Source organism: Trachymyrmex cornetzi, unplaced genomic scaffold, assembly GCF_001594075.2.
Source record: "Trachymyrmex cornetzi isolate Tcor2-1 unplaced genomic scaffold, Tcor1.1 scaffold156, whole genome shotgun sequence".
In the NCBI taxonomy this organism is placed as follows: domain Eukaryota; kingdom Metazoa; phylum Arthropoda; class Insecta; order Hymenoptera; family Formicidae; genus Trachymyrmex; species Trachymyrmex cornetzi.
The window spans coordinates 2,665,846-2,690,072 of NW_017296157.1; the positions used below are offsets into that span (position 1 = coordinate 2,665,846).

The 24,227-nt window shown below is 31.4% G+C and overlaps 4 protein-coding genes across 5 annotated transcripts in view; 3 read left to right on the forward strand and 1 right to left on the reverse strand.

Annotated features, from left to right (window-relative positions):
* Positions 1–12,647: 12,647 nt before the first annotated feature.
* Positions 12,648–14,276, forward strand: U2A (small nuclear ribonucleoprotein polypeptide A'-like U2A). Of its 2 annotated transcripts, XM_018503219.1 has the most exons (5): positions 12,648–12,887; positions 12,966–13,006; positions 13,166–13,742; positions 13,964–14,038; positions 14,251–14,276. In XM_018503219.1, the coding sequence occupies exons 1-4, from the start codon at positions 12,806–12,808 to the stop codon at positions 14,002–14,004; spliced, it is 741 nt and encodes a 246-aa protein (XP_018358721.1). In that variant the 5' UTR covers positions 12,648–12,805; the 3' UTR covers positions 14,005–14,038; positions 14,251–14,276. The 2 variants fall into 2 exon arrangements, with proteins under 2 accessions (XP_018358721.1, XP_018358720.1); XM_018503218.1 differs by lacking the exon at positions 14,251–14,276 and having other exon boundaries at positions 13,964–14,218.
* A 339-nt stretch (positions 14,277–14,615) lies between these two features.
* ND-B18 (NADH dehydrogenase (ubiquinone) B18 subunit) lies at positions 14,616–16,550 on the forward strand. Its single transcript, XM_018503240.1, has 3 exons — positions 14,616–14,808; positions 16,125–16,293; positions 16,378–16,550. The coding sequence occupies exons 1-3, from the start codon at positions 14,697–14,699 to the stop codon at positions 16,460–16,462; spliced, it is 366 nt and encodes a 121-aa protein (XP_018358742.1). The 5' UTR covers positions 14,616–14,696; the 3' UTR covers positions 16,463–16,550.
* A 2,631-nt stretch (positions 16,551–19,181) lies between these two features.
* LOC108758419 (elongation of very long chain fatty acids protein AAEL008004) overlaps positions 19,182–24,227 on the reverse strand; it is a 32,183-nt gene continuing 27,137 nt past the window's right edge. Inside the window, exon 5 of the mRNA XM_018503395.1 lies at positions 19,182–20,469. Coding sequence (XP_018358897.1) covers positions 20,290–20,469 — 180 coding nt within the window. The 3' untranslated portion in view covers positions 19,182–20,289. The remainder of the gene's footprint in view (positions 20,470–24,227) is intronic.
* sit (stuck in traffic) overlaps positions 20,399–24,227 on the forward strand; it is a 74,806-nt gene continuing 70,977 nt past the window's right edge. The window contains exon 1 of the mRNA XM_018503394.1: positions 20,399–20,534. The gene's annotated coding sequence lies outside the window, so the exon portion shown is untranslated. The remainder of the gene's footprint in view (positions 20,535–24,227) is intronic.

Here is a 24,227-nt window from a genome sequence, read left to right on the forward strand (position 1 = left end):
GATTCTTATATTTAAGATTGACTTAAGAGTGTGCCGATTTACGCTGCACCTCTATTTTACATTCAAAATCACACAGTATAAATAAAATAAAAAAAATATATAAATAAAACTGATTTAGGAAATTATAAACATTAAAGATGTGCGAGGATCCTAAAATATCTGGAATCCGATGATCAGGACGGGTCGGAAAGACATCGAGTCGAGTCGAGTTCATCGAAAATTTCGAGATTCTCGAAAGTATCGGGATTCTCGAAAATATTCGGGATTCTCGACGGAGTCTTTTGAGACAGATTCGTTTGAGAATCCCGATTCTCTCGGGAATCCCGACTCTATCGGGAATCCCAAATATTTTCGAGAATTCCGACTCTGTCGGGAATCCCGAAAGCTTCGTCCCGATCTCGACAAAAATTCCTGTTCCGACCTGACCCAATCTATTCGGGTTCTCGCACACCCCTAATAAACATGTAAAATAATATAATCTCACACCCAGAGAAAGGTTTCTTCGATTTAAAGACATGTTTCTTTGCTATACGGTTAAAGAAAAAAATTCTTTGATTTGTAAACGTGATCATTTCTTTGATTTAAACATAATTTTTTTAAATCAAATAAATTTTATTTGATTTAAAGAAATTTGTTCAAATCAAAGAAATGACGTTCAAATCATAATTTCAAACATTTCTTTAAATCAAAGAAATCTTTCTCTGATTGCAATAACATAGTCATTATTATTTAAACTACGCAATTTGCAAAATGAAATTGTAAGAATTTTTCAGAGATGTCAGAAGAAGGTTTGCGGGTTATTACCATGACGTGATCCATATGTTATTGCCAATGTTTCGTGAACTTTGGGAGGCATACCGTTCACTTCATTATCAGGGCGAGGATGCGCACCTCGTCTTGATGAAGTAAATGGCAAGGTTGATGAAATATTGGCATTAACAACAGATCATGACGCGGCAATAATCCGCAAACTCTTTGGCATCTCTGAAGAAAATATGGTACCCGTGAAAGCTTCAAAAGTATTATCAGAAGAATTTTATTTTCGCAATTGCTGAATTTTTGTTTTTAGCCGATTTTGTATAGAAACAAGTTACAAATATATGAATTATTAATTTTTTAATTGTCTATTTTACTTTTTTAATTATCTAAACAAATTATATTTTTATCAGTATTAATAAAGTACAATAGCTAGTTAGTTTCCAAGAAATTAAGAGTGTCTCTTTGGGAGACTTATGTCAGTATCGATGATTTTCCTCTACATACGTATGTGATACACACACACACACACACACACACACACACACACAACAACTAATCCACACACATACATTATATTACACAGTTATACTAATACATTATACTTACATTATACTACACACAAATACATTATACTATTACTAATTGATTAAATAAATATAATCTTATTATTAGTATGTGTATTATTTATATGAGCTCATACGCATACACTCAAATAATACTAATAATATTAATAATAATATAATAGAGGAGAAAGTGGTATTATGGCCAGTGTAGTCAGTGTAGGTATTATGGCTCCTCTTAATATCTCCGCTATTATAAGTAGCAAATTCTAGAAATTACTTAGAATTATTTGTTCCGCAGCTCGCCGTTATATCATGATAATAAGCCAATACACAATAGTCAACATTTATTATAGCGCATTTTTACTTTCAAGCATTTTAAAATGTTCTTAAGATACATTTTAATATTTAATTACACATACTTCCTTCTTACACTTGAGAATAATTATCACATGAATATATGTATAATTGAGTGTGTTCTTTGTTATTTAATATTTTATTTGGTTGCATACATTTAGAGTAATGCAAAATTAACCATGGTATGGCATTTTGCTAATGTGGTCCTCTAAACGTATATACTAATTGCTGACGGCCTCTTTTTTGAAGTTTTTATATCAAAATAATTATTCTATAATTCGATTGTAACTCTACTGTTAATCTACAGTTTATATTACATGTACTATAGATTTTTAATACTAGGCAGACTATATGCGGAAGTTATGTGTGAATACATACATTTGGATACATATACATATTTTAGAATATTTTACTTATTTGTTAATTTTGTAATCGAATACTGCCTTTTAGATAAATCATATTTTTTAAATCTTTTTATGGAAGGTTATATATTAACATATCTGTTTCTCTTCGAATCATTATGCAGTGTCGCTGCATTTTTATAAATAGTATCTTAAATAAATATTTTATAACCTTGAGTTTAGACTCCGAAGGGGTAACCAATATCTGAAATATTGTGCCACAGATTATATGATTTTATGTGATTTCATACGATTTCATGTAATGAAAAATAATTTTCTTCACTATATATAAAGTTATTTGGTAAAATAAACGATTTTATCTGATATTATACAATTATTCCTTGTATAGTTGCATATGTAATTATCGGATTATACATAAGGATTTCATATAAATTTTATAATGATTTCAGGAATTCTATTCCACGATTACATTAAGTAGTTACCCCCTCGCTAGACTCAATAAAATCAATTACCATAATATAGTCTTCTCCTGTATATATAATAATATAATATATAATAATATAATATAATATGTATACACACACATATAGAGGAAAGCCCCTATTAGAGATAGGCGCCTAATATAGCGGCGTTTCTGCTAAACTAATAAACGCTATCTATTTATTCTACCATGAGTTTATTGCTCTTGGATTGAAAATTATTCAAATTTATTATTAGATCATGCCTATAGTCGTTGTAAAAAAAGATTTTAGAATTTGGATGTCTTCAAGTTTTATTGAGATGAGCCTTTAAACTTTGTTCATTATTTAATAAGTAAATATTTGCCAATAAATTTTTCATGTAGTAGTAGAGTAAGATCGTACTAACAGAAAAATACAGAATATGTTGAATTGCTTAATTATAGAAGTTAGATTTGACGATTGTAAAACTGTAAGGCGTGGAAATCGTAATATGAAATAATCTATGCTCCTACATCATAGTAAAAATCGTTGCTAAAGTATAAATGTTATTGTATAATAATAAAAAGGCTAATCGGAATGAACATCGAGTGTCTGTTTCTGCAATTGGTTCCAACTAACTGAAGACAAGTGGGTACAATACACACACACACATTGCATGCTAATTTTGTGCGCACGCACTGGCTGTTTGTTTGTATTTTAGAAACATTAAATAACATTTTTTTTCTTTTTTTTTAGTATGAATAAACTTAGGACGATGATTAAACCTCAGAAGAATGCTCTTTCTCTCTATCAAAATAAGAATGTTGTTTATGAAATCTGTAACAGAAGTCAAACAGGTAGGAAACTGAAAACTAGAATTTCTAAACATCAAAACCAAATTAATGGAATATCTGCGACTAAATCTGTAATTACTAGACTGCGGAACTTTATGCAAAATACTTAACTGAATATTAACTATCGGCCAGTTTTAGCAGTCAATCGTTGTTCGTTAAAGAGTTATTAAAAGGTGAATTAAAAAGATTGAGATTGCCATCTGTAAATTTACAAAATTGCAAAATATGCAAAACATTCAGTTAAGTATTTTGCATAAACTTCCGCAGTCTAGTAATTACCGAACAAAGATTAGAGGACCATGAATTTGATTGGGAGAATGTTAAAATTAAAGATTGTGAAAGATTTTTTAATAAAAGACTCATTTTCGAAATGTTATATATTATTATACTTCAATCAAATGGTTTAAATTTAAAATCGGATACTGAATTTTTGCATTCGTACATTAATGTTTTAAAGACGTTTAAATAGATAGTGTTACACTTGAGTGCACATCTAGTCAAAGCATATATACATTTCTGAGTTTCTGTTTATTAATCTTGTATATTTGTGTTTACCACACTGAAAAAAAGGATTGGCTGCTGCAGTAAATTAGATGGTAAAATATAGCATAATATTTTTAATTGGCAGTAGCAGCTAATTTTTGATTGCAACAGCGAATTTTTGGTTGCGTTAGTCTATCCGCAATGTCAGTATAGGATTTCGATAAGTTAATACAGCCAAAAATTAGCTGCTGCAATCAATTAAAAATGCTATGCCATATTTTACCATCTAATTTGCTGCAACAGCTAATTCTTTTTTTCAGTGCATGCTTGTAGGGATACGATACACGAGCGCTTCGACGAGAACTTTGTGTTATATTACACAGTTATCTGTTGAGTCGACATGTCACGTTGTCACACTATAATGAGAATGTTGTGAAAAATTTACTTGTTTATTGCATCAACTTCTTTGGGGCTTCCTTGTTTGATTACATCTGGTGAGTTCTCTGCTCTCTCAATTTCGATTATAGCAACATACACACAATTCATGGTTTTTATATATTTAAATTTAGATTATTGTTATTTTGGGCTATGACTAAGGTTACACTCCTCCAACATGAATTGAGATGAGTGACTTCACACGATTGCTATCAGCCAGGGGAGTGTCAGAAAGAATGTAACCTTCGTAAACTTGCGTCGCTATTTTGTATCCGTGTGGTTTAATTTATTTTGTATGTTTATTTACATTGAAAATCGCTGAAGATAACTGGAAGTCAGTCGAAACATCCAGAACTTCGTTAAGAAGTATATTTTTGTCTCAAATATTATTAAAAAACTTTTTATAGCGCATTTCTAACCGCGCAGTTATTATTTACTCTCACTTGCCCTTTGTTAATTTCTTATTGTTTGAATTTTAAGAGTCCATTATTATATTTTGTTGCATTAAATAAAGTTTTTTAATTGAAATACTGATGTGCTTTGCATTTTATTATCGATTTTTCGAGGTATCTCATATATTATACAAGCACAATTTTTTGACTTTGCGATTTGCTTACTTTCTAAATTTCTTTAATTTAAAAAATAATTGAATTTGAATTAAATTTGACATAATATTATATCTTAAAGTTTATTAAATTCCCTTCAAAATGACCTATTATTTTTTAAAATTCTGCCCATAAACTTCTAGTATTTGCTTAAAATGAACTTGGTATCTCATAATAGGGGCCTTCTCCCCCCTCTCCTCTCTCTCTCTCTCTCTCTCTCTCTCTCTCTCTCTCTCTCTCTCTCTCTATAAAGAATGTCTCGAAAGTTTTTGCCAATCGCTTTTGTGTAGATAGAGCGGACTAAACTGAGTATAACCTCAACCATTTTGCAATAGTTAACAAGATATTAATTACTATATAAAAATTGCCTAATATTGGTCTCGAATAGTTTTTTTCTCAAATATTATCAACTTTACAGAAAAACTGCAAGAGACAAAAATCATTAATTTTCTTCTCATAAAGCTCTGAGAATTTTTTAGAAATTTTTTATCAACTTTTTAGTACTGCATTTTCTTATTTTTACCAATATGAAAAAGTACGGTATGAAAAAATTCTGAAAAAATTCTCAGAACTTTATGAGAAGAAAATAAATGATTTTTGTCTGTTGCAGTTTTTCTGTAAAGTTTATAGTATTTGAGTACAAAATTATTCAAGACCAATATTTGGCAATTTTTAGTAATTAATATTTTGTTAACTATTGCGAAAATTGCAAAATGGTAGAGGACTTTTCGATTCAGTTTAGTCCGCTCTATCTACACAAAAGCGATTGGTAAAAACTTTCGGGACACCCTGTATATATATATATTTGTTTAATAAACATTTCTACACATTTTAATAGTGTACAATAATTTGACGGAAAGTACGCTTTTTTATTTTCCATTTTTTATATGAGTCATGGTTTATTGGGTGATCAGATTGACGCAATCAGATTGATGAAATCATCTTTGTACTTTTCCGTAACTCGAAGTATTGATTTTTTTTGCTACGATACAAATAGAAGATGATCTCAATTAAAAAATAAGGAAATCTTGTTACTGGTAAAAAAGGAACAGATGCAAATTGAGTTATAATGAGCATTTAATGAGAATTCTTAAATGGTGATGCATAATGATTTAATTTTAATACTGGAATTTCTAGTGGATCGCATTACCTATTAAAATTTTATTTAACTTTTGATCTGCCTATTTTTATGCTGTCTCTATTTTGAGTTTTTTTTATCAATATATACAATCTAAATGATTCTACATATACGGTTGCTATTGATAATGACACAGGAAAATAATTGTCTGCAAATTAAAATATCATTTAATCAAAATAACATATTGAGCAACAATGTCCATAATCGAAGACATGTGAAAGATTGACAATTCATTCCTTGAATCCTTGACCGTATCTGTGGACCAAACGTCGCAATTTTGCATTGACTAGACTTGAGCCTTTAAGTGAGTGGATCATGTGTCCGTGACGCGTAACGATCGTAAATGTGTTTTTGTTGTCGATTAGAAATCGGCATTCAAGATGCGTGACAAGCCACTCCGCAAGATCGAGACGCAATCGAGACAAATGCCATTAGTTATTTATATAATTTACTACTATTCGCAATGCGCGCAACGAACTTTGGCACTGGGTGGTCCTTATTTGTAAGAGACCGCGCATAGCGAACAAGCCTACGATCTACGTGGCGTGAAACACTAATGAGCAGTGTTTAGCGCACCCTCATATCTATTTGAGTATTCGAATCGTGTCGGACGGAAGCTAAAGAAGAGTATGAAATTATATAGACTTAGCAAGAGCAATTTTTCTAACGGTAACAATTTACGACGGAAAGACAACAACTTAAGTATAAAGAAATTATACAATAAACAATAAACATTGAATAGAAAAAATAAAGAGGCAAATTAATAAAATCAAAAGAAAATAGAGCAAATGAGAATCAAGCACAGTCAGTAAAGCGTAAAATTAAATCTTTTGTATTAAAAAATACAAAAGATTTTCAAACATTTCGACTTTCTTTTTGGGCAATCTTCAATGATAATACCGTATTTTATATATTCGGCCTAGTTGCACAACTCACGCTTGGATACCTTTCACAATGGCTCCTTATACGAAGGTTACGCTTATTTAATCCTTTTTTCGAATATATAAATATCGAATATTTTCGAATAATATATGAATCACGATAAATTAACGAACATGCGTCGTACGAAATTAATGGACACGAATTGGACAAACAAGGAAGTGACATCGTATCCGTGGTAGCGGCCGAGAGGACTATGGATAAAGGAGACAAAGACCAAGTAGCAAAAAAATTTTATATCGGTGACTGGCAGCCGGGAACGACCTTGGCCGTGCCATTTCGCTGCTTAATTATCACGGTGATTATCACTTGCGGAATTAAAATTCGCATGGTGTGTACATAACGAGCGTGCGCGTTCGGATTTAAGCTACCATTTGCACGCAGGAAATGTGTACATGCGCACGTTGTCACAATACGTGCTGTTTACCTCGCGAACGAGCCAACAACCTGCGCATCTTTCTAATCTCCAGAATCTTTCTTGTCATAATTTGTTCTTGCTAATCCCTTTTTTTTTATTCTTTTTTTATTTTATTATTTAAGGTGACTGTTGTTCTATGAAAGGAAGATGAAGTATTAATTAAGAGACAAATCAATTAAATGACTATTAGACTATAAAATAGATTATAAAACTGAATAAATTTGAATAACAAGTTGGATTTAAAGGCGTTTATGTTATTCGTCGGTACGTCAAAATCTATTTTAATACGCAGAATATTCTTTTCTTAAAACGTCACATTTATATAATGATGTTTTTATTTACGTCTGATAGCGAGTTTATAAAAACATCTTACTCAAGGAAAACTTGTCATTCAGTTATTTATACCGCGTTCATTGACTTTTCGTATACACAACGATACCAAATACCGGCTGAATCGTCATAAAAGGAAAAAAAAACATAAAACTGACAGTTCTTATTTTGTTTAGGTAGATACGCATTTACTACCTTTTTTTACATTCGTCTTTTCTTTAAATTGTCCAAGTAATATACAATATCACAGTGACGTCAAATTAATATAGAATTCAGTGAGATGTTTATCAAGTTTTAATTAAGATAATTTTGCATAACAAATCACACTAACCAAGACTCCTTATAAATCAAAGAATTGGAAAGAATACGGGCGTTAGGAGGCACAGAAGACGTCGCGCAAATAATACACCTGTGAAGCTTGAAACTTCTTTATTCAACAAACGCGCTTACATGTTTCGGCTCATTTTTGAGCCTTCCTCAGAGCAACCACAAACTAACATATATAAACTAAAAGTTATCCTGTCATGGTGAGCTCCCTTACATTGAGAATTTAAATGCCAGAATTAAACAAAAAGAAAGAAAAGGAAAATGAAAAAGAAGGGAAATATTAAAAATGTTGAATTAGAGAATATAGAAACTAATTTATCAAAAAACTTTAAGAATATAATTCCTAACCAAACTTAATAAATAACAGCTCAAAAGATGCACATAATAACGTACTTTAATAACGTATACAATTTTAAACAAACAAATTAAAAATACGGATTTACCACCTTATTTTCTGAATGCTAAAATAACAAGAAAAGATGTAATTTTACTTTTTTTGTATTTCTCTGGCTAGCGATGTATTTACGTCGTATCTTTTGTAGTTATATCTTGAGAGGACGACTTCCTGCGTAAAAATTTCACCATGGTGATGTCTTCATCTATTGGAAAAGTACCAAACCAGGAGGTGCACAATTACCCGCTGCGCACAGTTCCCCCACTTTCCCCTACAAAGAGCATCATATCGCAAATATTACCATGAATAATTTAAAAATTAGTTCCTGATATGTTGGCCAGTCGGTATTAGACACAATGAGTCACTTTTTAATTATTAGCTATTACTATTTTTCGAGATAACAAATGGAAAAATCCAACATTAAAATGTAAGTAAAAAGTGACTCACTGTGTCTGATACCGACTGGTCAACATATCAAGAACCGGTTTTTGAATTATTCATGGTAATGTTTGCGATATGCTTTGTAATCGTGGTGAGCGTCCTTATTTTGAGGATAATTAATTATATTCTTAAAGTTTTTTGATAAATTAGTTTCTATATTCTCTAATTCGACATTTTTAATATTTCCCTTCTTTTTCATTTTCCTTTTCTTTCTTTTTGTTTAATTCTGGCATTTAAATTCTCGATGTAGGGGAGCTTACTATGACAGGATAAATTTTACTTTATGTATGTTAGTTTGTGGTTGCTCTGAGGAAGGCTCAAAAATGAGCTGAAACATGTAAGCGCGTTTGTTGAATAAGTTTGTTGGTAAAGAAGTTTCAAGCTTCATAGGTGTATTATTTGCGCGACGTCTTCTGCGCCTGACTCCTAACGCCCGTATTCTTTCCAATTCTTTAAGATAATTTTGATCTTACCATATTAGTTGGACAGATGAATTACTATTAATGAAAATAGAAAAATTCGCAAAGGTTAGTTAAGTTAAAAATATTCAATTCTGTATTTTTGCCAGTTTGCATTTGTGTAAAACAGACTTTTTCTAAATCTTTAATCCAACGTCATTGTGATGTTAAAATGTTACACGGACGTTGAGGTGAATCGTGATAACCCGAATATTTTTTTGGTTCATTCTTGCAATGTTAACAATGGTTTTAGAAAGTCTTAGCTCCAGCTACAGGACAGTTAAAATCTAGGATGTATGTAAGAAAATACAGATGTTTAAAAATGTCTCGGGTCATGACCCAGCCAAGTTAAGAAATGTAGGATTAAGACAATAATTTTTTATGTATTTGAATAAAATAATATATAATTTTTCATATATTAATTGAGATCGTTTAGATCTGAAATTTTCTTAATTAAGCGTTTAATATTATTGATAAAGACAATTAATTACATTTTATGTATGTATAAATTAATTCAATGTATGCATATTTTTACAACTGTGGTCCAGATCTAGTTGCTAAGAATGAATAATCATGAATAAATTACATTTACAAATATAAGTAAGTCTTTGTTTTTTGTTGTATCAATAACATTTGAAACAAATATTCATTAAATTCGAAGAAAATACGAAATGGGAGAAACCCAAAGAGTGATAAAAAGGATCTTATTCTTTACGCAACAGTTGCAAATGAATAAGAATTACAATTTCTATCGGTAAATCTTTTACGAGATTATCCAAACAAACTTCTTGACTTTATAAGACACAATGTCAAAAAAAAGTTCATTAATTAAATATTATTAATTATTTTACTGAATACAATTCACCATTGTGATGTCGATGTTCAGAGATGGTGAAATTAAGAGCTCTATAAAGCTAGCAGGATCAAATCAGCAGAATCAATCTGGATCTATCGAAATTTTAAATACTCATTTTGTACTAAATTGAACCATTAATGATAATTTTGTACCGTGTGTCATTTCGAAAAAAATTGTGGCGCTGCTGCCTTAATATTAAGCTAGTAGGACCAATTTAAAATAAAAGAAAAAAAAATAATATCAGAAATCAATATGATTGAATTTGTACTATTTTGTACTGTCAAAAACAATTCTATATTATGTCATTTCCAAGAAAATAATGACGTTGATAATATTTTAGCGGGCAGGACCATAAAAAAAAAATAAAATGAGGGAAAAAATTAAAACAACTGAATTTGTATATTAATTTATACCATTGAAAGTAAGTTAATATTTTACATGTTTTTTCTTCTTAAAATGACTTTATTAGTATATACTTACAATCTATTCTACGTCAAACCGTGCATCTTCGAAACATCATTTTATTTTTATTTAGTATGCTAACATATTCAATAAGACACGTGTTTCATGAGAAAAATGTGAGATTTTTTTGTTAAGTTATTGACGCTTGTAAGTTGCATAAATTTATAAAAAACGTCACTCATGGAACATTCAAATTATTATATCGTTGAAATAATTAGTCATACAAAAAAATGTAAGATTTTCCGAGATTAAAAGTCCGATTCTAAAGATCTTAAATTAATCTATGATTGGATTATTTTTAATTTATTATTTTCATATAAATAAATCATTTTCCATTTATTTACAATTTTTATGAACATTTTTCATCATTACTTCATCAATTAAAAAATTTTGTAAAAATATCGTATTCCCATTTCAATTATGAAGTAATCCTGAAAATTTCAAAATAGAACTCGAATTTTTTAACTATACAGTCCATTCGAGTTCTATTTCGAAATTTTCAGTTCTCTATCTATGAGGCGTTCCATGTCAAACCGGGTACCTTTGAAACATTATGATTATATTTTTTTTTAAATTACTAACGTATATTACTACAGATAAAAACATGAGATACGTGTTTCGCAAAAAAAATTTGAGATTTTTTTTGTAAAGTTATTCACGCTTGTGAGTTGCAAAAATTCATAAAAATAATGTCGCTCATGCGAATATTATCATATCATCGAACCATTGGTCGTGCAAAAAAATGCAAGACGGCACACGGTACAAAATTATCATTGATGGTATAATTTAGTACAAAATTAGTACTAAAAAAATTCTGATAGGTCCGATTTGATTCTGCTGATTTGGTCCCGCTAGTTTTATAGAGCTGAAATTAAGTGCCTAACTAGCGACTGCACTATATTTCTAATGCTTAATATACTTACTTGCTTTATTAAATCGAGAACCGGATTTTATTTATTACCACTTACATTTTACTTGTACGCGTTTAATATATAGTTATGCAATCTTTGTGAAATATTCCAAGAAATTGCTCTATCATGAACTAAATACAACATGTTTTGCATATATTACTTGTTGCAGAACCAACAAAGAGCCTGAGGCGAAAATATATTGAATGTTATAAACAGATTGTAAAAATATAATTATTAAAGCCTGCCAATTCTTATTATCTAGCTGTCTTCTTTTTTCTAAATACCGAACAGAAAAAAAAAAATCACGAATGGAGCGTAAGAATATTTTTTACATTTTTTAAATATTCTTCCGAATGAAAGAAGAAAGTCATTATATCGTTTAGCAAAACACACATGTTAACACGACTGGATATTATTATGTACTACTGCGCAATCATTAACTGTGAGTTATTGATGTTTTTATATCGTCTTATTTTTTACAGTAGAGGAAGAAATGTAATTTTCATATTAGCAAAAAATATTGATGAGACAAAAATTATATTCATTGTTATTTTTCATGTTGTGTCGAGCTATCATTGTGAAAATCGCACATATTTTTATAAGCTTGATAAATATTAAGAATTATAATAATAGCGCGGATTTTGTCCGTTGAAAATAAATTTGATATATTTGATTTGATGACATAATTTATGTGATGAACAATATGCATCAAATTATAATTATAAATTTCGCTTCAAGTGATTTTATTGACTGAACGAATTGAATTAATTGGAATTTTATCTACAAGAAGTTTGTGGAATTATAATTGATATATATCTAATTATCTCCAAAAACTTAAATTGTATAGAACTATATATAATTAATATATTTAATTATTAGTCTATCAAAATCATGCATATTATTTTTTTATATGCTGAATGCTGAACTATTTGCTAAAATTATGTTTTAATTTCTAAATTAATTGCAGCAGTAGTAATTTTTTACTTTTACTAAAAATACGTTTATATACAATATAGATAAGGAGAATTATTGTCGTACCTAATATCGATAAATGTTTCGAATAGTTCCCTCGTTGTTGATGTCGCTAGTTGCTTCTAGCATTTTAACTTAACCTAACTAAACATATAAACTTCTTTTTATCAAATCGAGCGACGCACAATAATATAAGACGTGCAAACACGTGCGAGAGTGTTTGTAATTTGTAACACGTCCGGTTGTACTGTTTAGGTTTGAAAGTAGATTGTTATAAAAATAGTGGTTATAAAAACCGCTCAAGATGGTGAAATTGACGCCGGAACTCATAGAGCAATCTATGCAGTACATAAATCCCGTGCGAGATCGCGAATTAGATCTCCGAGGTTTGTTGTGTACAAAATCTGTTGTTATTGCATATATCGCATTCACTCCATTATTTTTGTTTCACTGGTGTGTTGCAGGATATAAGATACCCACCATTGAAAATCTAGGTGCAACCTTGGTATGTATATACTTAGGAGAAATAGTGACTTATATTTATAATATCATCATTATATTATAGTCTACATCTTTATATCATAGTCTTTATATCTTTAACCCAAAAATATATAGTCTTATTACAACATAATTATTACATTATACTACATTGTTTTTCATGTAGGATCAGTTTGACACGATAGACTTTTCTGATAACGACATACGTAAGCTGGATGGTTTTCCACTTTTGAAAAGGATAAAGACCCTGTTCTTCAATAACAATCGCATCGTCAGGATTGGCGAAGGACTGGAGCAGTATATACCGAATTTGCAATGTCTAATGTTGACTGGCAATATGATACAAGAACTGGGTGATCTAGAGCCTCTGATACCACTGAAGAATCTTACAAATTTGTGTCTGCTTCAAAATCCAGTTTCTGCTAAGCCACAGTATAGACAGTACATCGTCTACAGATTTCCCCAACTCAGATTGCTTGATTTTCGAAAAATCAAGCAGGCAGAACGTGAGGCAGCGACAGAATACTTTAGAAGCAAGCGTGGCAAAGAGATGGCACGCGAAATAGCTAAAAAGGTGAAGGCACAAACGGCGGGTGCAGCTGCTGACAAGCCTTTGACCACTCCTGAGGAACGTAATAAAATTCGAGAGGCCATTTCAAATGCGTCTTCTCTGGAGGAAGTACAGAGGCTTAGTAAATTGCTGCAGGCTGGTCACATACCAGGCGATGAACGATTGCAAAATGGTATAAGTTCCTTATACATTGCATATATATATATATATATATATATATATATATAATTCTTGTAGATCTACAGAGTCAATAATATTGTTAATATCAATAAATACTCTCTGTGACAATATTATTATTATACACATTAAATGCAGACTTGAAAATGAAAATGATTATTAAATAATTTGGATTCTATTATACAATATTGTATTTTATATTATATTATGTTCCAGGTAGTGGAGTTGCGGAACCTATGGAAGAGGATGACGATTAAATTATGATAGAAGTTGAAAAACAAACTTCCTATTGTAAGTATGCAGCTTGACGGAGTAAGCCGTGATAATAGTACACATATGACGCTGATAAAAAATTGTATACTACACAGATCTACTACTCCTTTGAAATAAGATTACTTTTTTGTAAAAAATAAAGTATGGAGATTAGCCTGGAAGCGATTTTCATAACTATTCCTCATTATTACACTGAACGTTATTTTAATATATCAATATGTTTATTTCAGATTAATAAAGAGTATTTTCAAACGACTGATATTCTTATTATTAAATCTCCCTTTGTAATTGTATATAAACTCATTTTATACATGAATTTGCAGAGCATCAAAATGTAAAGTTTTGATCTTTGAATAAATTGGATAAATATGAATATATATTTGCATTTGTAAAAAGTCCAGCTTGTGAGAAATTTTTTAACTTTTTATTTATAGTTTTGACAAAATTGTTCAGATGTGGAATTCCTAAATTTTCAATTCATCAAATAAATAATTTAATAATTTATATAATAAGTAAATAATTATTTGAATTAATCGATGTAATTTGATTTTGTGTACGATATACGTCAATATATTATATAAGTTAGATCAGTAGATTAGTAGATGTCAGTGCAACCCAACACGGTGCACTCACGGTTTTCTTTCGATTGTTTGCTGGATACAACTTGAATTAAATAATGGGTAATTACATCGCTACCTACATAACGCATCCCGACACAATGCCCAAGTCCGACGGTAAACCGACGTTCGATCCGATGTATGGATTTCCTAATGGTCGAAAAATCAGAAGTATGTTCGAACCTAACCTCTTTTTGTATCGCATAATATTTTGTTATCAATTGAATGTGTATTTGCGATTGTCTAGACGTGGAATCAGAATTTTATTTTCAATTGTCATCTGGTTTTGATAGATCCTCTTGTCGAGACCGAATGACATAATTATGGGATTGAATTTTATTAGCCATTTAATTATGTGTTATTGTAATCGACTTCATAACATCTACCTCCATGATTAAATATACAAGTACTCAAAATTGAAAGAGATTTTCCAAAATGTTTGCTACCAATTTTGTTGGTAGAATGTCAGCAAAAATGTAATAGAATCTATTGGTAGAATATAATAACAGATTGACTGCAGAAACTAAATAAAATCAGGAATCAGGGGATCGATTCTGTATTTTAAAATGAACGAAAAATTACAAAAATGAGTAAATTTGCTAGGCATTGACCAATAAGATTATAAATATTTTAGTAAATTTGCTCACTTTTATAATTTTCACCTTGTTTCAAGATACTGAATCAATCTGCAGAGATCAGAGAATCAGTTGTGCGAGTGCTTTCTATTTGGTGACACAAGTTGATAAAAGTGTCTTCCTATCTTTACTCTCTGAATGTGAAAGATAGAATGATGTTTGTGTTGACTTGTCACTAAATAAAAAGCATTTTACGTATTTTGAAATGAGGTGAAAATTATAAAAATAAACAAATTCACTAGGTGTTGACAAATGAAATTATAAATATTCTAGTGAATTTAATTAATTTTTGTAATTTTCATCTCATTTTAAAATACACAAACCTCCTGCTGATTTACTGTTAGATTACATATCTGTAGGTTCTGCTGGCTTGGTTAAATTTAATGTAGATGTGCAATTAATGTTGACCTGCAACAACATTCTGCTCTCAAATATGTATACTAGTGAATTATGCTACTAATATTTTGCTTATTGGATATATGAAAATTGCATGAAAATATTAATATATTTTACCGGAAAGAAGCTCACTTGAGTATATGTTCTATTCTTGAATGATTTATCCATGAAAAATAAGTTATAAATTCAAATGTTTTTATGTGACTGTAATTATCTTCAATTAATTTAGTGAATAATTGTTTTGATTTTTAATATGACATTTTGTTGTTTTATTGTTTTATCATTAATATTATGTTTAAAAAATTAGGATATGTTACGTTTTAATTGCTTATATTTATCGTTAACTAAAGAGTTATATCTGGTCAGCAATAGCATTTATGATGCAAATTTTATATTTTAATTAGATATCAGGATATGTGTTCCGTCCAAATTCTAATTAGTGTGCCAAACTTACAGAGATGCCGTTGTCAGAAGAGGACATGATGGCTTTCAAGATTCCTCGTGACAAACGCGATTATTGCGCCCACAAGTATATGGAATTACATGAGTGTAAGAGACGTCATTATCCCTTCATGTTGAAGTGCGCGCATGAAAGACACCAATATAATGAGTGCCACGTTGAAGAGTAAGTATCTCATATTGTTTGGAATACCTGTATCATATTATAAATTTTCAAGATACATTAATAATAATATTGTATCTGTTACAGTTACGTCATGAGAATGAAAGAATATGAAAGGGAACGTCGTCTTCTTGAAAGAGAAAAGAGGATACGGCAAGCAGCAGCAGCGTGAAAGTCCACTGAATTTTGATAAATTTGATTCATCGTCGTTGGTAATTTAGACTGCACATGTAAAAAGGGAATTGTGTCCTGTTAATGTACATAATCTATATCAATAAAATGTATTTAACAATAAATTTTCTACTTTATGAAACGATAGATAAACGCAGTAATAATCTTTGACAATTCGCGTTAGATTAGTATAAAATTCAAATTACTAAGATTGAACTGGGAATTATTTCGGATTTTGGGCACATATTATGGCAACTATTTGGAATAGATTTCGATCGGAATTATTCCGTTTTCCCTAGAAAACATAATATAGAAATAATTAAATTTTAATCGAAATCTGTTCTAGATAATTTCATAACATGTATCCTAGAAAAATGTAAGGTATCTCACACTTTACAGAGTGACAAAAAAGTTTGTGAGAAGTTTTGTGTATTTATCATATAATTACGTAACAAGCTGACGTTATTTATTATATTTTATTAATCGACTCGCTGTAAAAAGTGCAGTGTTTAAAATGCTTACATTTAAATAATATTTTCCAAAATAAACGTTTAATAATAAAAGATATTTCAGCTTTAAACAGTTTTAGTGTTTTAAATCTGAACATTAAAAAAAGTTTTAAGTATGTAACTATTTAAATTATTAAAAAGTATTAATTTTTTTCTTACAGGTAAACGAAAAAAATGTCATTATGATGACTGAAAGTTCACTTTCTTTGCCTTGAAAAACAAAACATTTAATTGATACTAAACGTTTACAAAAAATGAAGCATTTTGAAACATAAGCTATTACTTACGATGCTAACAAGTGTTTTAGTATATCGAAACACGAGAGATGGTGTCGCGTTGGAAAATTTGATCGCAAAACTGGCAAATTTAATGAAATAAAATTAATTGTCTTTATAGAAACTAAACATTATCTAAGATAAAACAGCGTTTTCAGTTTAAAACATTTTTTAAAACTAAACATTTTTGAGATGTTTCCAAATAATATATTAAAAAAAAATTAAATATCTTTATGTGTTTTCGAATAAGACACTTTTCAAAACTAAACACTTTTATTGTTTTACATGCTCGTTTAGAAATATCTTTAAAAGATTTTAATATCTTTAAATTAAAGACCTTTCATGATTGTTAGGCAATTAATTTGCAGGTGCAGATTCAAATTAGAATTCATATTCAGAGAGTTAATATTTTAATTAATATTTTATTCATCGTTACAAAATGAGAGATACAATATGTACAAGACGGTGCACGTACGCGCGACCGGCGTACGCGAGAGCCGTAACCCTAAGATTATTGTTTCGCGTCGAAAGAATAACTTATCATCTTATCATACAACTGTTAAACCTCGAGAGTCTTATTGTAATCGCCCCTCGGCCATCGTCCTGCATTGTTCGCGGTATCGCTTCGTGCGCTCCTCGTGGCTGCGCAGCTTCATCGAGGAAATCGATAAAACGGGAAGCGCCGTGCGGACGTGCAACTCCGCGGGTCCTCTCCGACGGCATCGGACCGTGCGTCCGCGCCGGTTCTATCACCCTTTCGCGACATTCATCATTTCGCGTTTCGCTATGTAATCCCGTGGAAGTAGAATAAGTGGTGAAACATCAGCGTGGTTTCGCGAGATAATTCTCTCCGTTAAATCAAATAATATATAAATATACTTCTATATACATATATCGCCTCTCTGTGCCTTACAGAATGGTGAGTTTAACAAGACGAATCGAAGCAATAAAATATGATACATTAAAATTTGAAATTTCCTCCATATGCATTAGTATATGATCGCGAGTTGTTGTTAAGCTTCGTTTAGCCATATGGAAAGAATGATTTTACTGAAGTATCAAAAAATTTAGCTAGATAATACAGATCTAAAAATAATTTTGTTAGACTATCAAAACTATTATACATATAACACTCAAACATTATGAGCAATGCTGTAAAAGGTTTTGGCATTCTAGCTTGAACGTCCTACAAAATTATTTTGATAGTTTAACAAAATTTATTTTCTGATTTGTATCTAGCTAAATTTTTTAATACTTCAATAAAACTGTTCTTTTCGTGTGGAAAGTCGTATGAAAAGAATAATTTTGCAGAAATATATAAAATTTAATTAGATCTGAAAATAATTTTGTTGGACCATTAAATTAATTATATGTGAAATATGATGAGCAATACTGTAAACAATTTTTATATTTTAGAAACCCGTTTGAGTATTCTACATAATTATTTTGATAGTCCAATAAAATTATTTTCAGATCTCTAGCTAGTTAAATTTTTAGATACTTTAGCAAAATTGTTCTTTCCATGTATGATTTTTGAAGAAGACGGGATTTGTATCATCATGTATCGTTGATGTGGATACATGAATTCTTTCACACATTTCTAGCTATTTTTCGATATAAATTTATTGGTAAGGATCTGTCGTAATCCGTGCCGCACTGCGGTATATCTGGGAGTCTCTATAACGTTGGCAAGCGTACATTGCACCTTTCCCGATTGCTCCATTTCTCGAATTGAAAAGTTGTAGCAATCTCTTGTTGCTTTAAATATAATATAAAGATGAGCTTCTTAGATATATTTTTATTTATTTTATATTAATTAATTGGGGGGGGGGGTTCCAGAATTATTTAAGAATTAGACAAAACATATCGTGTGTGTGTGAGTCTTTAAATTTTTATTTTAATACATTATATTGATTCTAATAAAATTACAAATATCGAACACACACACACACACACGATTGCACAATTTTTAAGACCGATTTATGGCAGAGTATTTTTCCAATTGTAACCAATGTAATTTTCAAGCCGTGTACATTTTATTATTGCTTCGTTTCGTCTTTCTATTCTCCGTTGTGTTTATTGCAACATCAAAGTTCTAGGTTTTTTATCCTCAAAAAAGGAGAAAGTTACATTTACCATTTATTTTATTTAACTTATTCCTCGCGACGTTTCTTAAACTCCTAAAGAACAATGTTAATTGGGCGTTGGAGACCGATTAAAATTATAATAGAGGCAACATTTTAAAGCTATTGAAGTTAGTCCAAGGTGCGCGCGAGACCTGAGATATCCTGCGGAAGATACACGCCCGGAAAGGGTATAACAAATAAAAATATTCTTCCGTGAGAAAGAAATCTTCGTGCTCCGAACCAATGAAACGTTTGACCTCGATTATCTATCGGAAAAATGTTTCAACGTGACGTTCATGTATCGGGAGCCAATACAATTTATCTCTGCAAAATCAATCAAACAATCACATTTGATCGCCACCGGACGTAAAGGCATTTCTAATAATAAATAGTCCTTCCTGTGTCATCGCAGACTTTTCATTGTATCGCCTTGGCAAACAGATAAGAAATACCATAGCATTAACCCGTTAACCAACTGACCCTTCTTTCCCATTTGTCAATTTTTCTGACTGTGAGATTTTCCCCTACGCTACTTGCAATTCTTTGTAATTATTTATGTATAAGAATTATAAATTATTGTCAGCATAATTTTTGTTGGCGCCATAGTTCTCTTTTTATCGATCTATTTACAATTGTATTGTTTTCAGAGTAGATCATAAATTTTGATATTTCGCGCGTGGATTTAAATGTGTGTATATTTAAATATTTAAATTTCTCTTGCACTTTATTGACCCAATTTCCATTTTCAAGTATATATGACTGGTCAATGAGTTCCTCATCTGTCGATACATTAACGAGCGTAAAAGTTCACCGGTGTAGAAAGGAGCCACATTTCGACGCGACATGTGTGTACGTGTGTATTGCGTGTTTCGTTCGTCGGAACGAAGATTTTCCCTTTCGTATGTTCCCTCGTGTGTTCTATTCAGCCTTGAGTTCCTTTGCGGACTTTCCTTTGCGGTAAGCGGACCTGTAAAAGTCGGAGAAGAGCACGAAGAAGATTGTCGCGTGAAGTAGAAGGAGGGCCGCAATCAGTTTGGGATAGCCGCAATCGAAGATGAGAGCCTGTGCGCTATGCACAAATACCAGGAAGAACTGCACCTGCAAAATCAATTCAGCAATTCAGCAGATTTAACAATACAGTCGGGCACTAGAATTTATAAGTGGTGAGTAAAACTATCGAGAGTCAAAAGCCGATATTTATAGTCGGATCTCAATTTTAAGACCATCCGAAGTACAGTCTTAAGATGTCATGAACCAATCAGAGAGTCGTATTAGCATCTTAAGATATTACTTAAGACCTAAAATAAGAATCAGACTATGAATGTCACTCAAATTAAATCTGGAAGCACCAAAACTCTGGATTTAAATTCAGAAATCTTAAAATTTATGTAAAAATTATATTATATATGATAGTATAGATGAATCTTGTAATATATATCAACTTACATAATTAATTGACATAATTGATTTAAGCTTGCGTCTTTTTAAAAATACATGTTTAATAGAGAGTCGACGTATTTACACCATGCGCATTATGTTTTTCTCAATTTCTGCACAGCGTTGCGTATTACTCGGTTGACTCGATCAACTCTGTATTGCAACCGAATTCATTAAGCGATTCGAAGAAAGAACGCAATGCAGTATGTAGCAACAACTGTTCATATATCTAATATACCCAGTGCATATCGTTCTCTCTTAACGTACAACAACCGAGAGGCCAGTCCGTGAATGAGACAATATTTATAGCGTGCGAGCGTCGGTACAACTTTGTGCAAGATTTACCTTACGAGAGTTAGATATTTCTCATGTCTAAATTATCTTTGAAGATCAGTATAAAACGTGAGAAAGAAAAAGCGATTCTTAGTCAATGGGATGAGTCGTCACACATAAATGCCAAACACGCATTGACCGATTTATAGAAAGTATAGAGATAGGCGTGCGATGGCCTAGTTTCCGACGTGCAGATAGTTAAATTCACCGTGAATTTGTCAGTAAAAACTCGCACTACTTTATTATTGATTTTTTCAGTATCGTGTTTAATCCTACCCTTAATCCTGTTTTCACATAAAACAGGATTTGCGAGCGAATGTGTCTGATTCTGAATGCGTTTACCTTTGAAAGATTATATTCGATATGTGTCTCAAAGATATTATTATATTAATATATATATATTATATATTATTATATAACAAGCTATTAAATAAGTGTTATTAACTAAATTAAATTTGATTTAATAAAGGTAATCAAAATGAAAACGTATGATAACGTTTTTTTAGATCTATAAGTAAGTTGATAAAATATTTTCATATCACGTGAATTTGCGATATTTGTGTGTTTATTACGTGTTTATGATTAGAATTTTTCAAACTAAATAATTTGCTAAAGCTCTCTTCACTTATTTTTAATTGTCAAAGAGCTCATTATTAAATTCAAAGAAACCGAAAAAAAATTGTCGTGATAATCTAATATTTAATTAATCTTAATTAAGTCTTAATCTATGAAATGGTTTGATTGTGTTGAAATAATTGTGTGAATTATTTTTTACAACTCGTTTAATATGTCATACTAATTTTGCGATTGACGTATCTATTGCAGTAAGTATGTGGGATTTTCCAGACAATTTACTAGAATTTTATTTTTTTTACTCTCACTTATCTAAATGCCAAACATCTTGCATCTTGATTCGCTGAGTACGCCATAGAAATATTTTTTGTTAGTGTAACGCAATCGACAACCTTTCACGGGATGAATTGATTGGTTTAAGAGTTTTAGATAAAAATGCACGCGTCCAATTCTATTGAAAAGTGATCGGACTATCACGTTCTTTAACTTCTTGAACTTTTCATTTAATTTCGTTCCACAAAATTAATTTTCAAGCAAAACTATGAATTTTCGATCATTATCCATTTAAAATCAGATATCTCATTTAAGTCCTTTGCGTATGTAGTAGTCGATGTAGCAACCGCGATACGTGAGAGATTAAATGACCGCATATCTATAAATCTCTCATTCGATTCAAAGTACTTTCGTCATCGAAGAATTTTTTTTTTTCCTAAGTGCGGCTTGTGTCCCTATGTGTTCTCGTCTTATGACGGAGTTCCTCGAGAGAATGCATCATGAGAGGATGCAAAGCGGAGTCCGCTGGTACACCTGTACCTCGGCCGGACATATTCGTCGGTATGTATCAATGGTCTTGCGAGATAAACTGGGATAGGTTGAGGCATATAGGTGAGGCTTCGTAGGTATGTGGCCGGTTCGTGGTAGCTCGCGACGACGACGACAGCGATGACGACGGCGGTGGCGGCAGCGGTGGTGGTCGCAGCGGTGGTGGCGACGAGGACAGACGAGGACGACGGCGGTGATAATGACGATGGTGTCGGTGGTGGTGATGGTGGTCGCGATGATGATGATGGTGGTGGTATACACAGGTGCTGTATGGCATATCGGAATGCCAAATTGTTGCGCCACTGCCAACGTGGTTGGCCGAGTTCGGCGGCCGGCTAAAGCGAGGTCTAGTCGAGTCGAATTGCCCAACGCGCGTTGTACTTTTCACTTTCCCTCACCCCTACCTACGTACGCTTGGCGTGAAATTTTGCCTAGGTAGAGACCGGGATTGACCGATCTAACGAACACCAATGGCCGATGGCCCAGAATCCGCGAGCAATCGCGAGTTTGTTCGCGCAATTCGCGTATCCGGGCCGACCGCGCCGCCGGTTTTTCGAACGTGCCCTCTTTTCAACGATGAAGTCGATTCTAGCTGTCTCCCTATTAATAAGTGCGGTACTCGCCTTTCGCCGAACGAACTCCACCGATTTTTTCGATTATCCCGCAGTAAGATGGTTTGCCAAATATTTTCCACTTTTATCGTGACTTTGGATGGTTTTTGGTTATTCATTTATGCGTAGTCCTCGAGTTTGCATTTTGCAAAATATTTTGTTTCAATTTCGTCTCATAATAAAGAATTCTATTAATTGATAAAATAAATTAAATAATTGATAAAATTAATTAAATTTTAATTATTAACTTATGTGTGTGTATGGATTATAACATACAAGCTTAGAGTTTAAAAGAAATCTTCTAACTAAATATTGAATGCCTATTTAAATAAATACAGAAATTAAAAAAAAATACTTTCTGAAATGGTTTAAGCGGTGTAAATAATAAAAATATATTTTTTAAATCATTGTACCGTAAATTTTTGTAATTAGACCGTAAATGATTTACATATTAAAATTTTTTTATTTATTTTAATAGCCTATGAGATAATTTTGGTAATCTTATTTTTTTTCAAGTAGGATGCAACACTTTTTACTTAAGAGTAAATAGTTTAGAAGCTACAAATATGAAACGTGTGTATTATCTTCGCGTAATTCGTTTCAAGCCTACGCAATGTATTTCATTACAAGTTTCGTGAAATACTTCGTAGACAAAGTACGAAGCATTAATCATCGCAGTTTTTCCCATTAATTTAAAGCGCGCAATTGATTTAAAGTCATTATGGTTATCGCTGCGAGAAACCCGCGGCGAGACCTATTTTTGATCTTAAACTGTAAAAGTATTTTTCTTTGCACGTAAGAAAAACTAGCAACGAAATACATTCCGTAAACTTCAGTATGATGAGTGAATCTATCTTTAATTATCGAAATTTTCTATCTTCAGTTTCCCCAATAATTATACTGTTCTAACATGTTATAAATTCCATTGCGTCACTGTAATTAGTATTTAGTGCCTGATTCTCATCTGAAAAACCTGTTGTTGGAACGGTGGCGTACATTGCGCGTCGAAAAATAGATTCGTAGGAGGAAAGCAAACACACTACGCGCCTCGACGGACGATTAGCATAGTTCACGTATTGC

Excerpts from the sequence above, each read along its gene's own strand:
- ND-B18 (XM_018503240.1), top strand. The coding sequence starts at position 14,697 with ATGGGTAATTACATCGCTACCTACATAACGCATCCCGACACAATGCCC. Across the intron at positions 14,809-16,124 it reads TAATGGTCGAAAAATCAGAA|AGATGCCGTTGTCAGAAGAG; the intron begins GTATGTTCGAAC and ends CCAAACTTACAG. Across the intron at positions 16,294-16,377 it reads AATGAGTGCCACGTTGAAGA|TTACGTCATGAGAATGAAAG; the intron begins GTAAGTATCTCA and ends TATCTGTTACAG.
- U2A (XM_018503219.1), top strand. The coding sequence starts at position 12,806 with ATGGTGAAATTGACGCCGGAACTCATAGAGCAATCTATGCAGTACATA. Across the intron at positions 12,888-12,965 it reads TCGCGAATTAGATCTCCGAG|GATATAAGATACCCACCATT; the intron begins GTTTGTTGTGTA and ends GGTGTGTTGCAG. Across the intron at positions 13,007-13,165 it reads AAAATCTAGGTGCAACCTTG|GATCAGTTTGACACGATAGA; the intron begins GTATGTATATAC and ends TTTTTCATGTAG.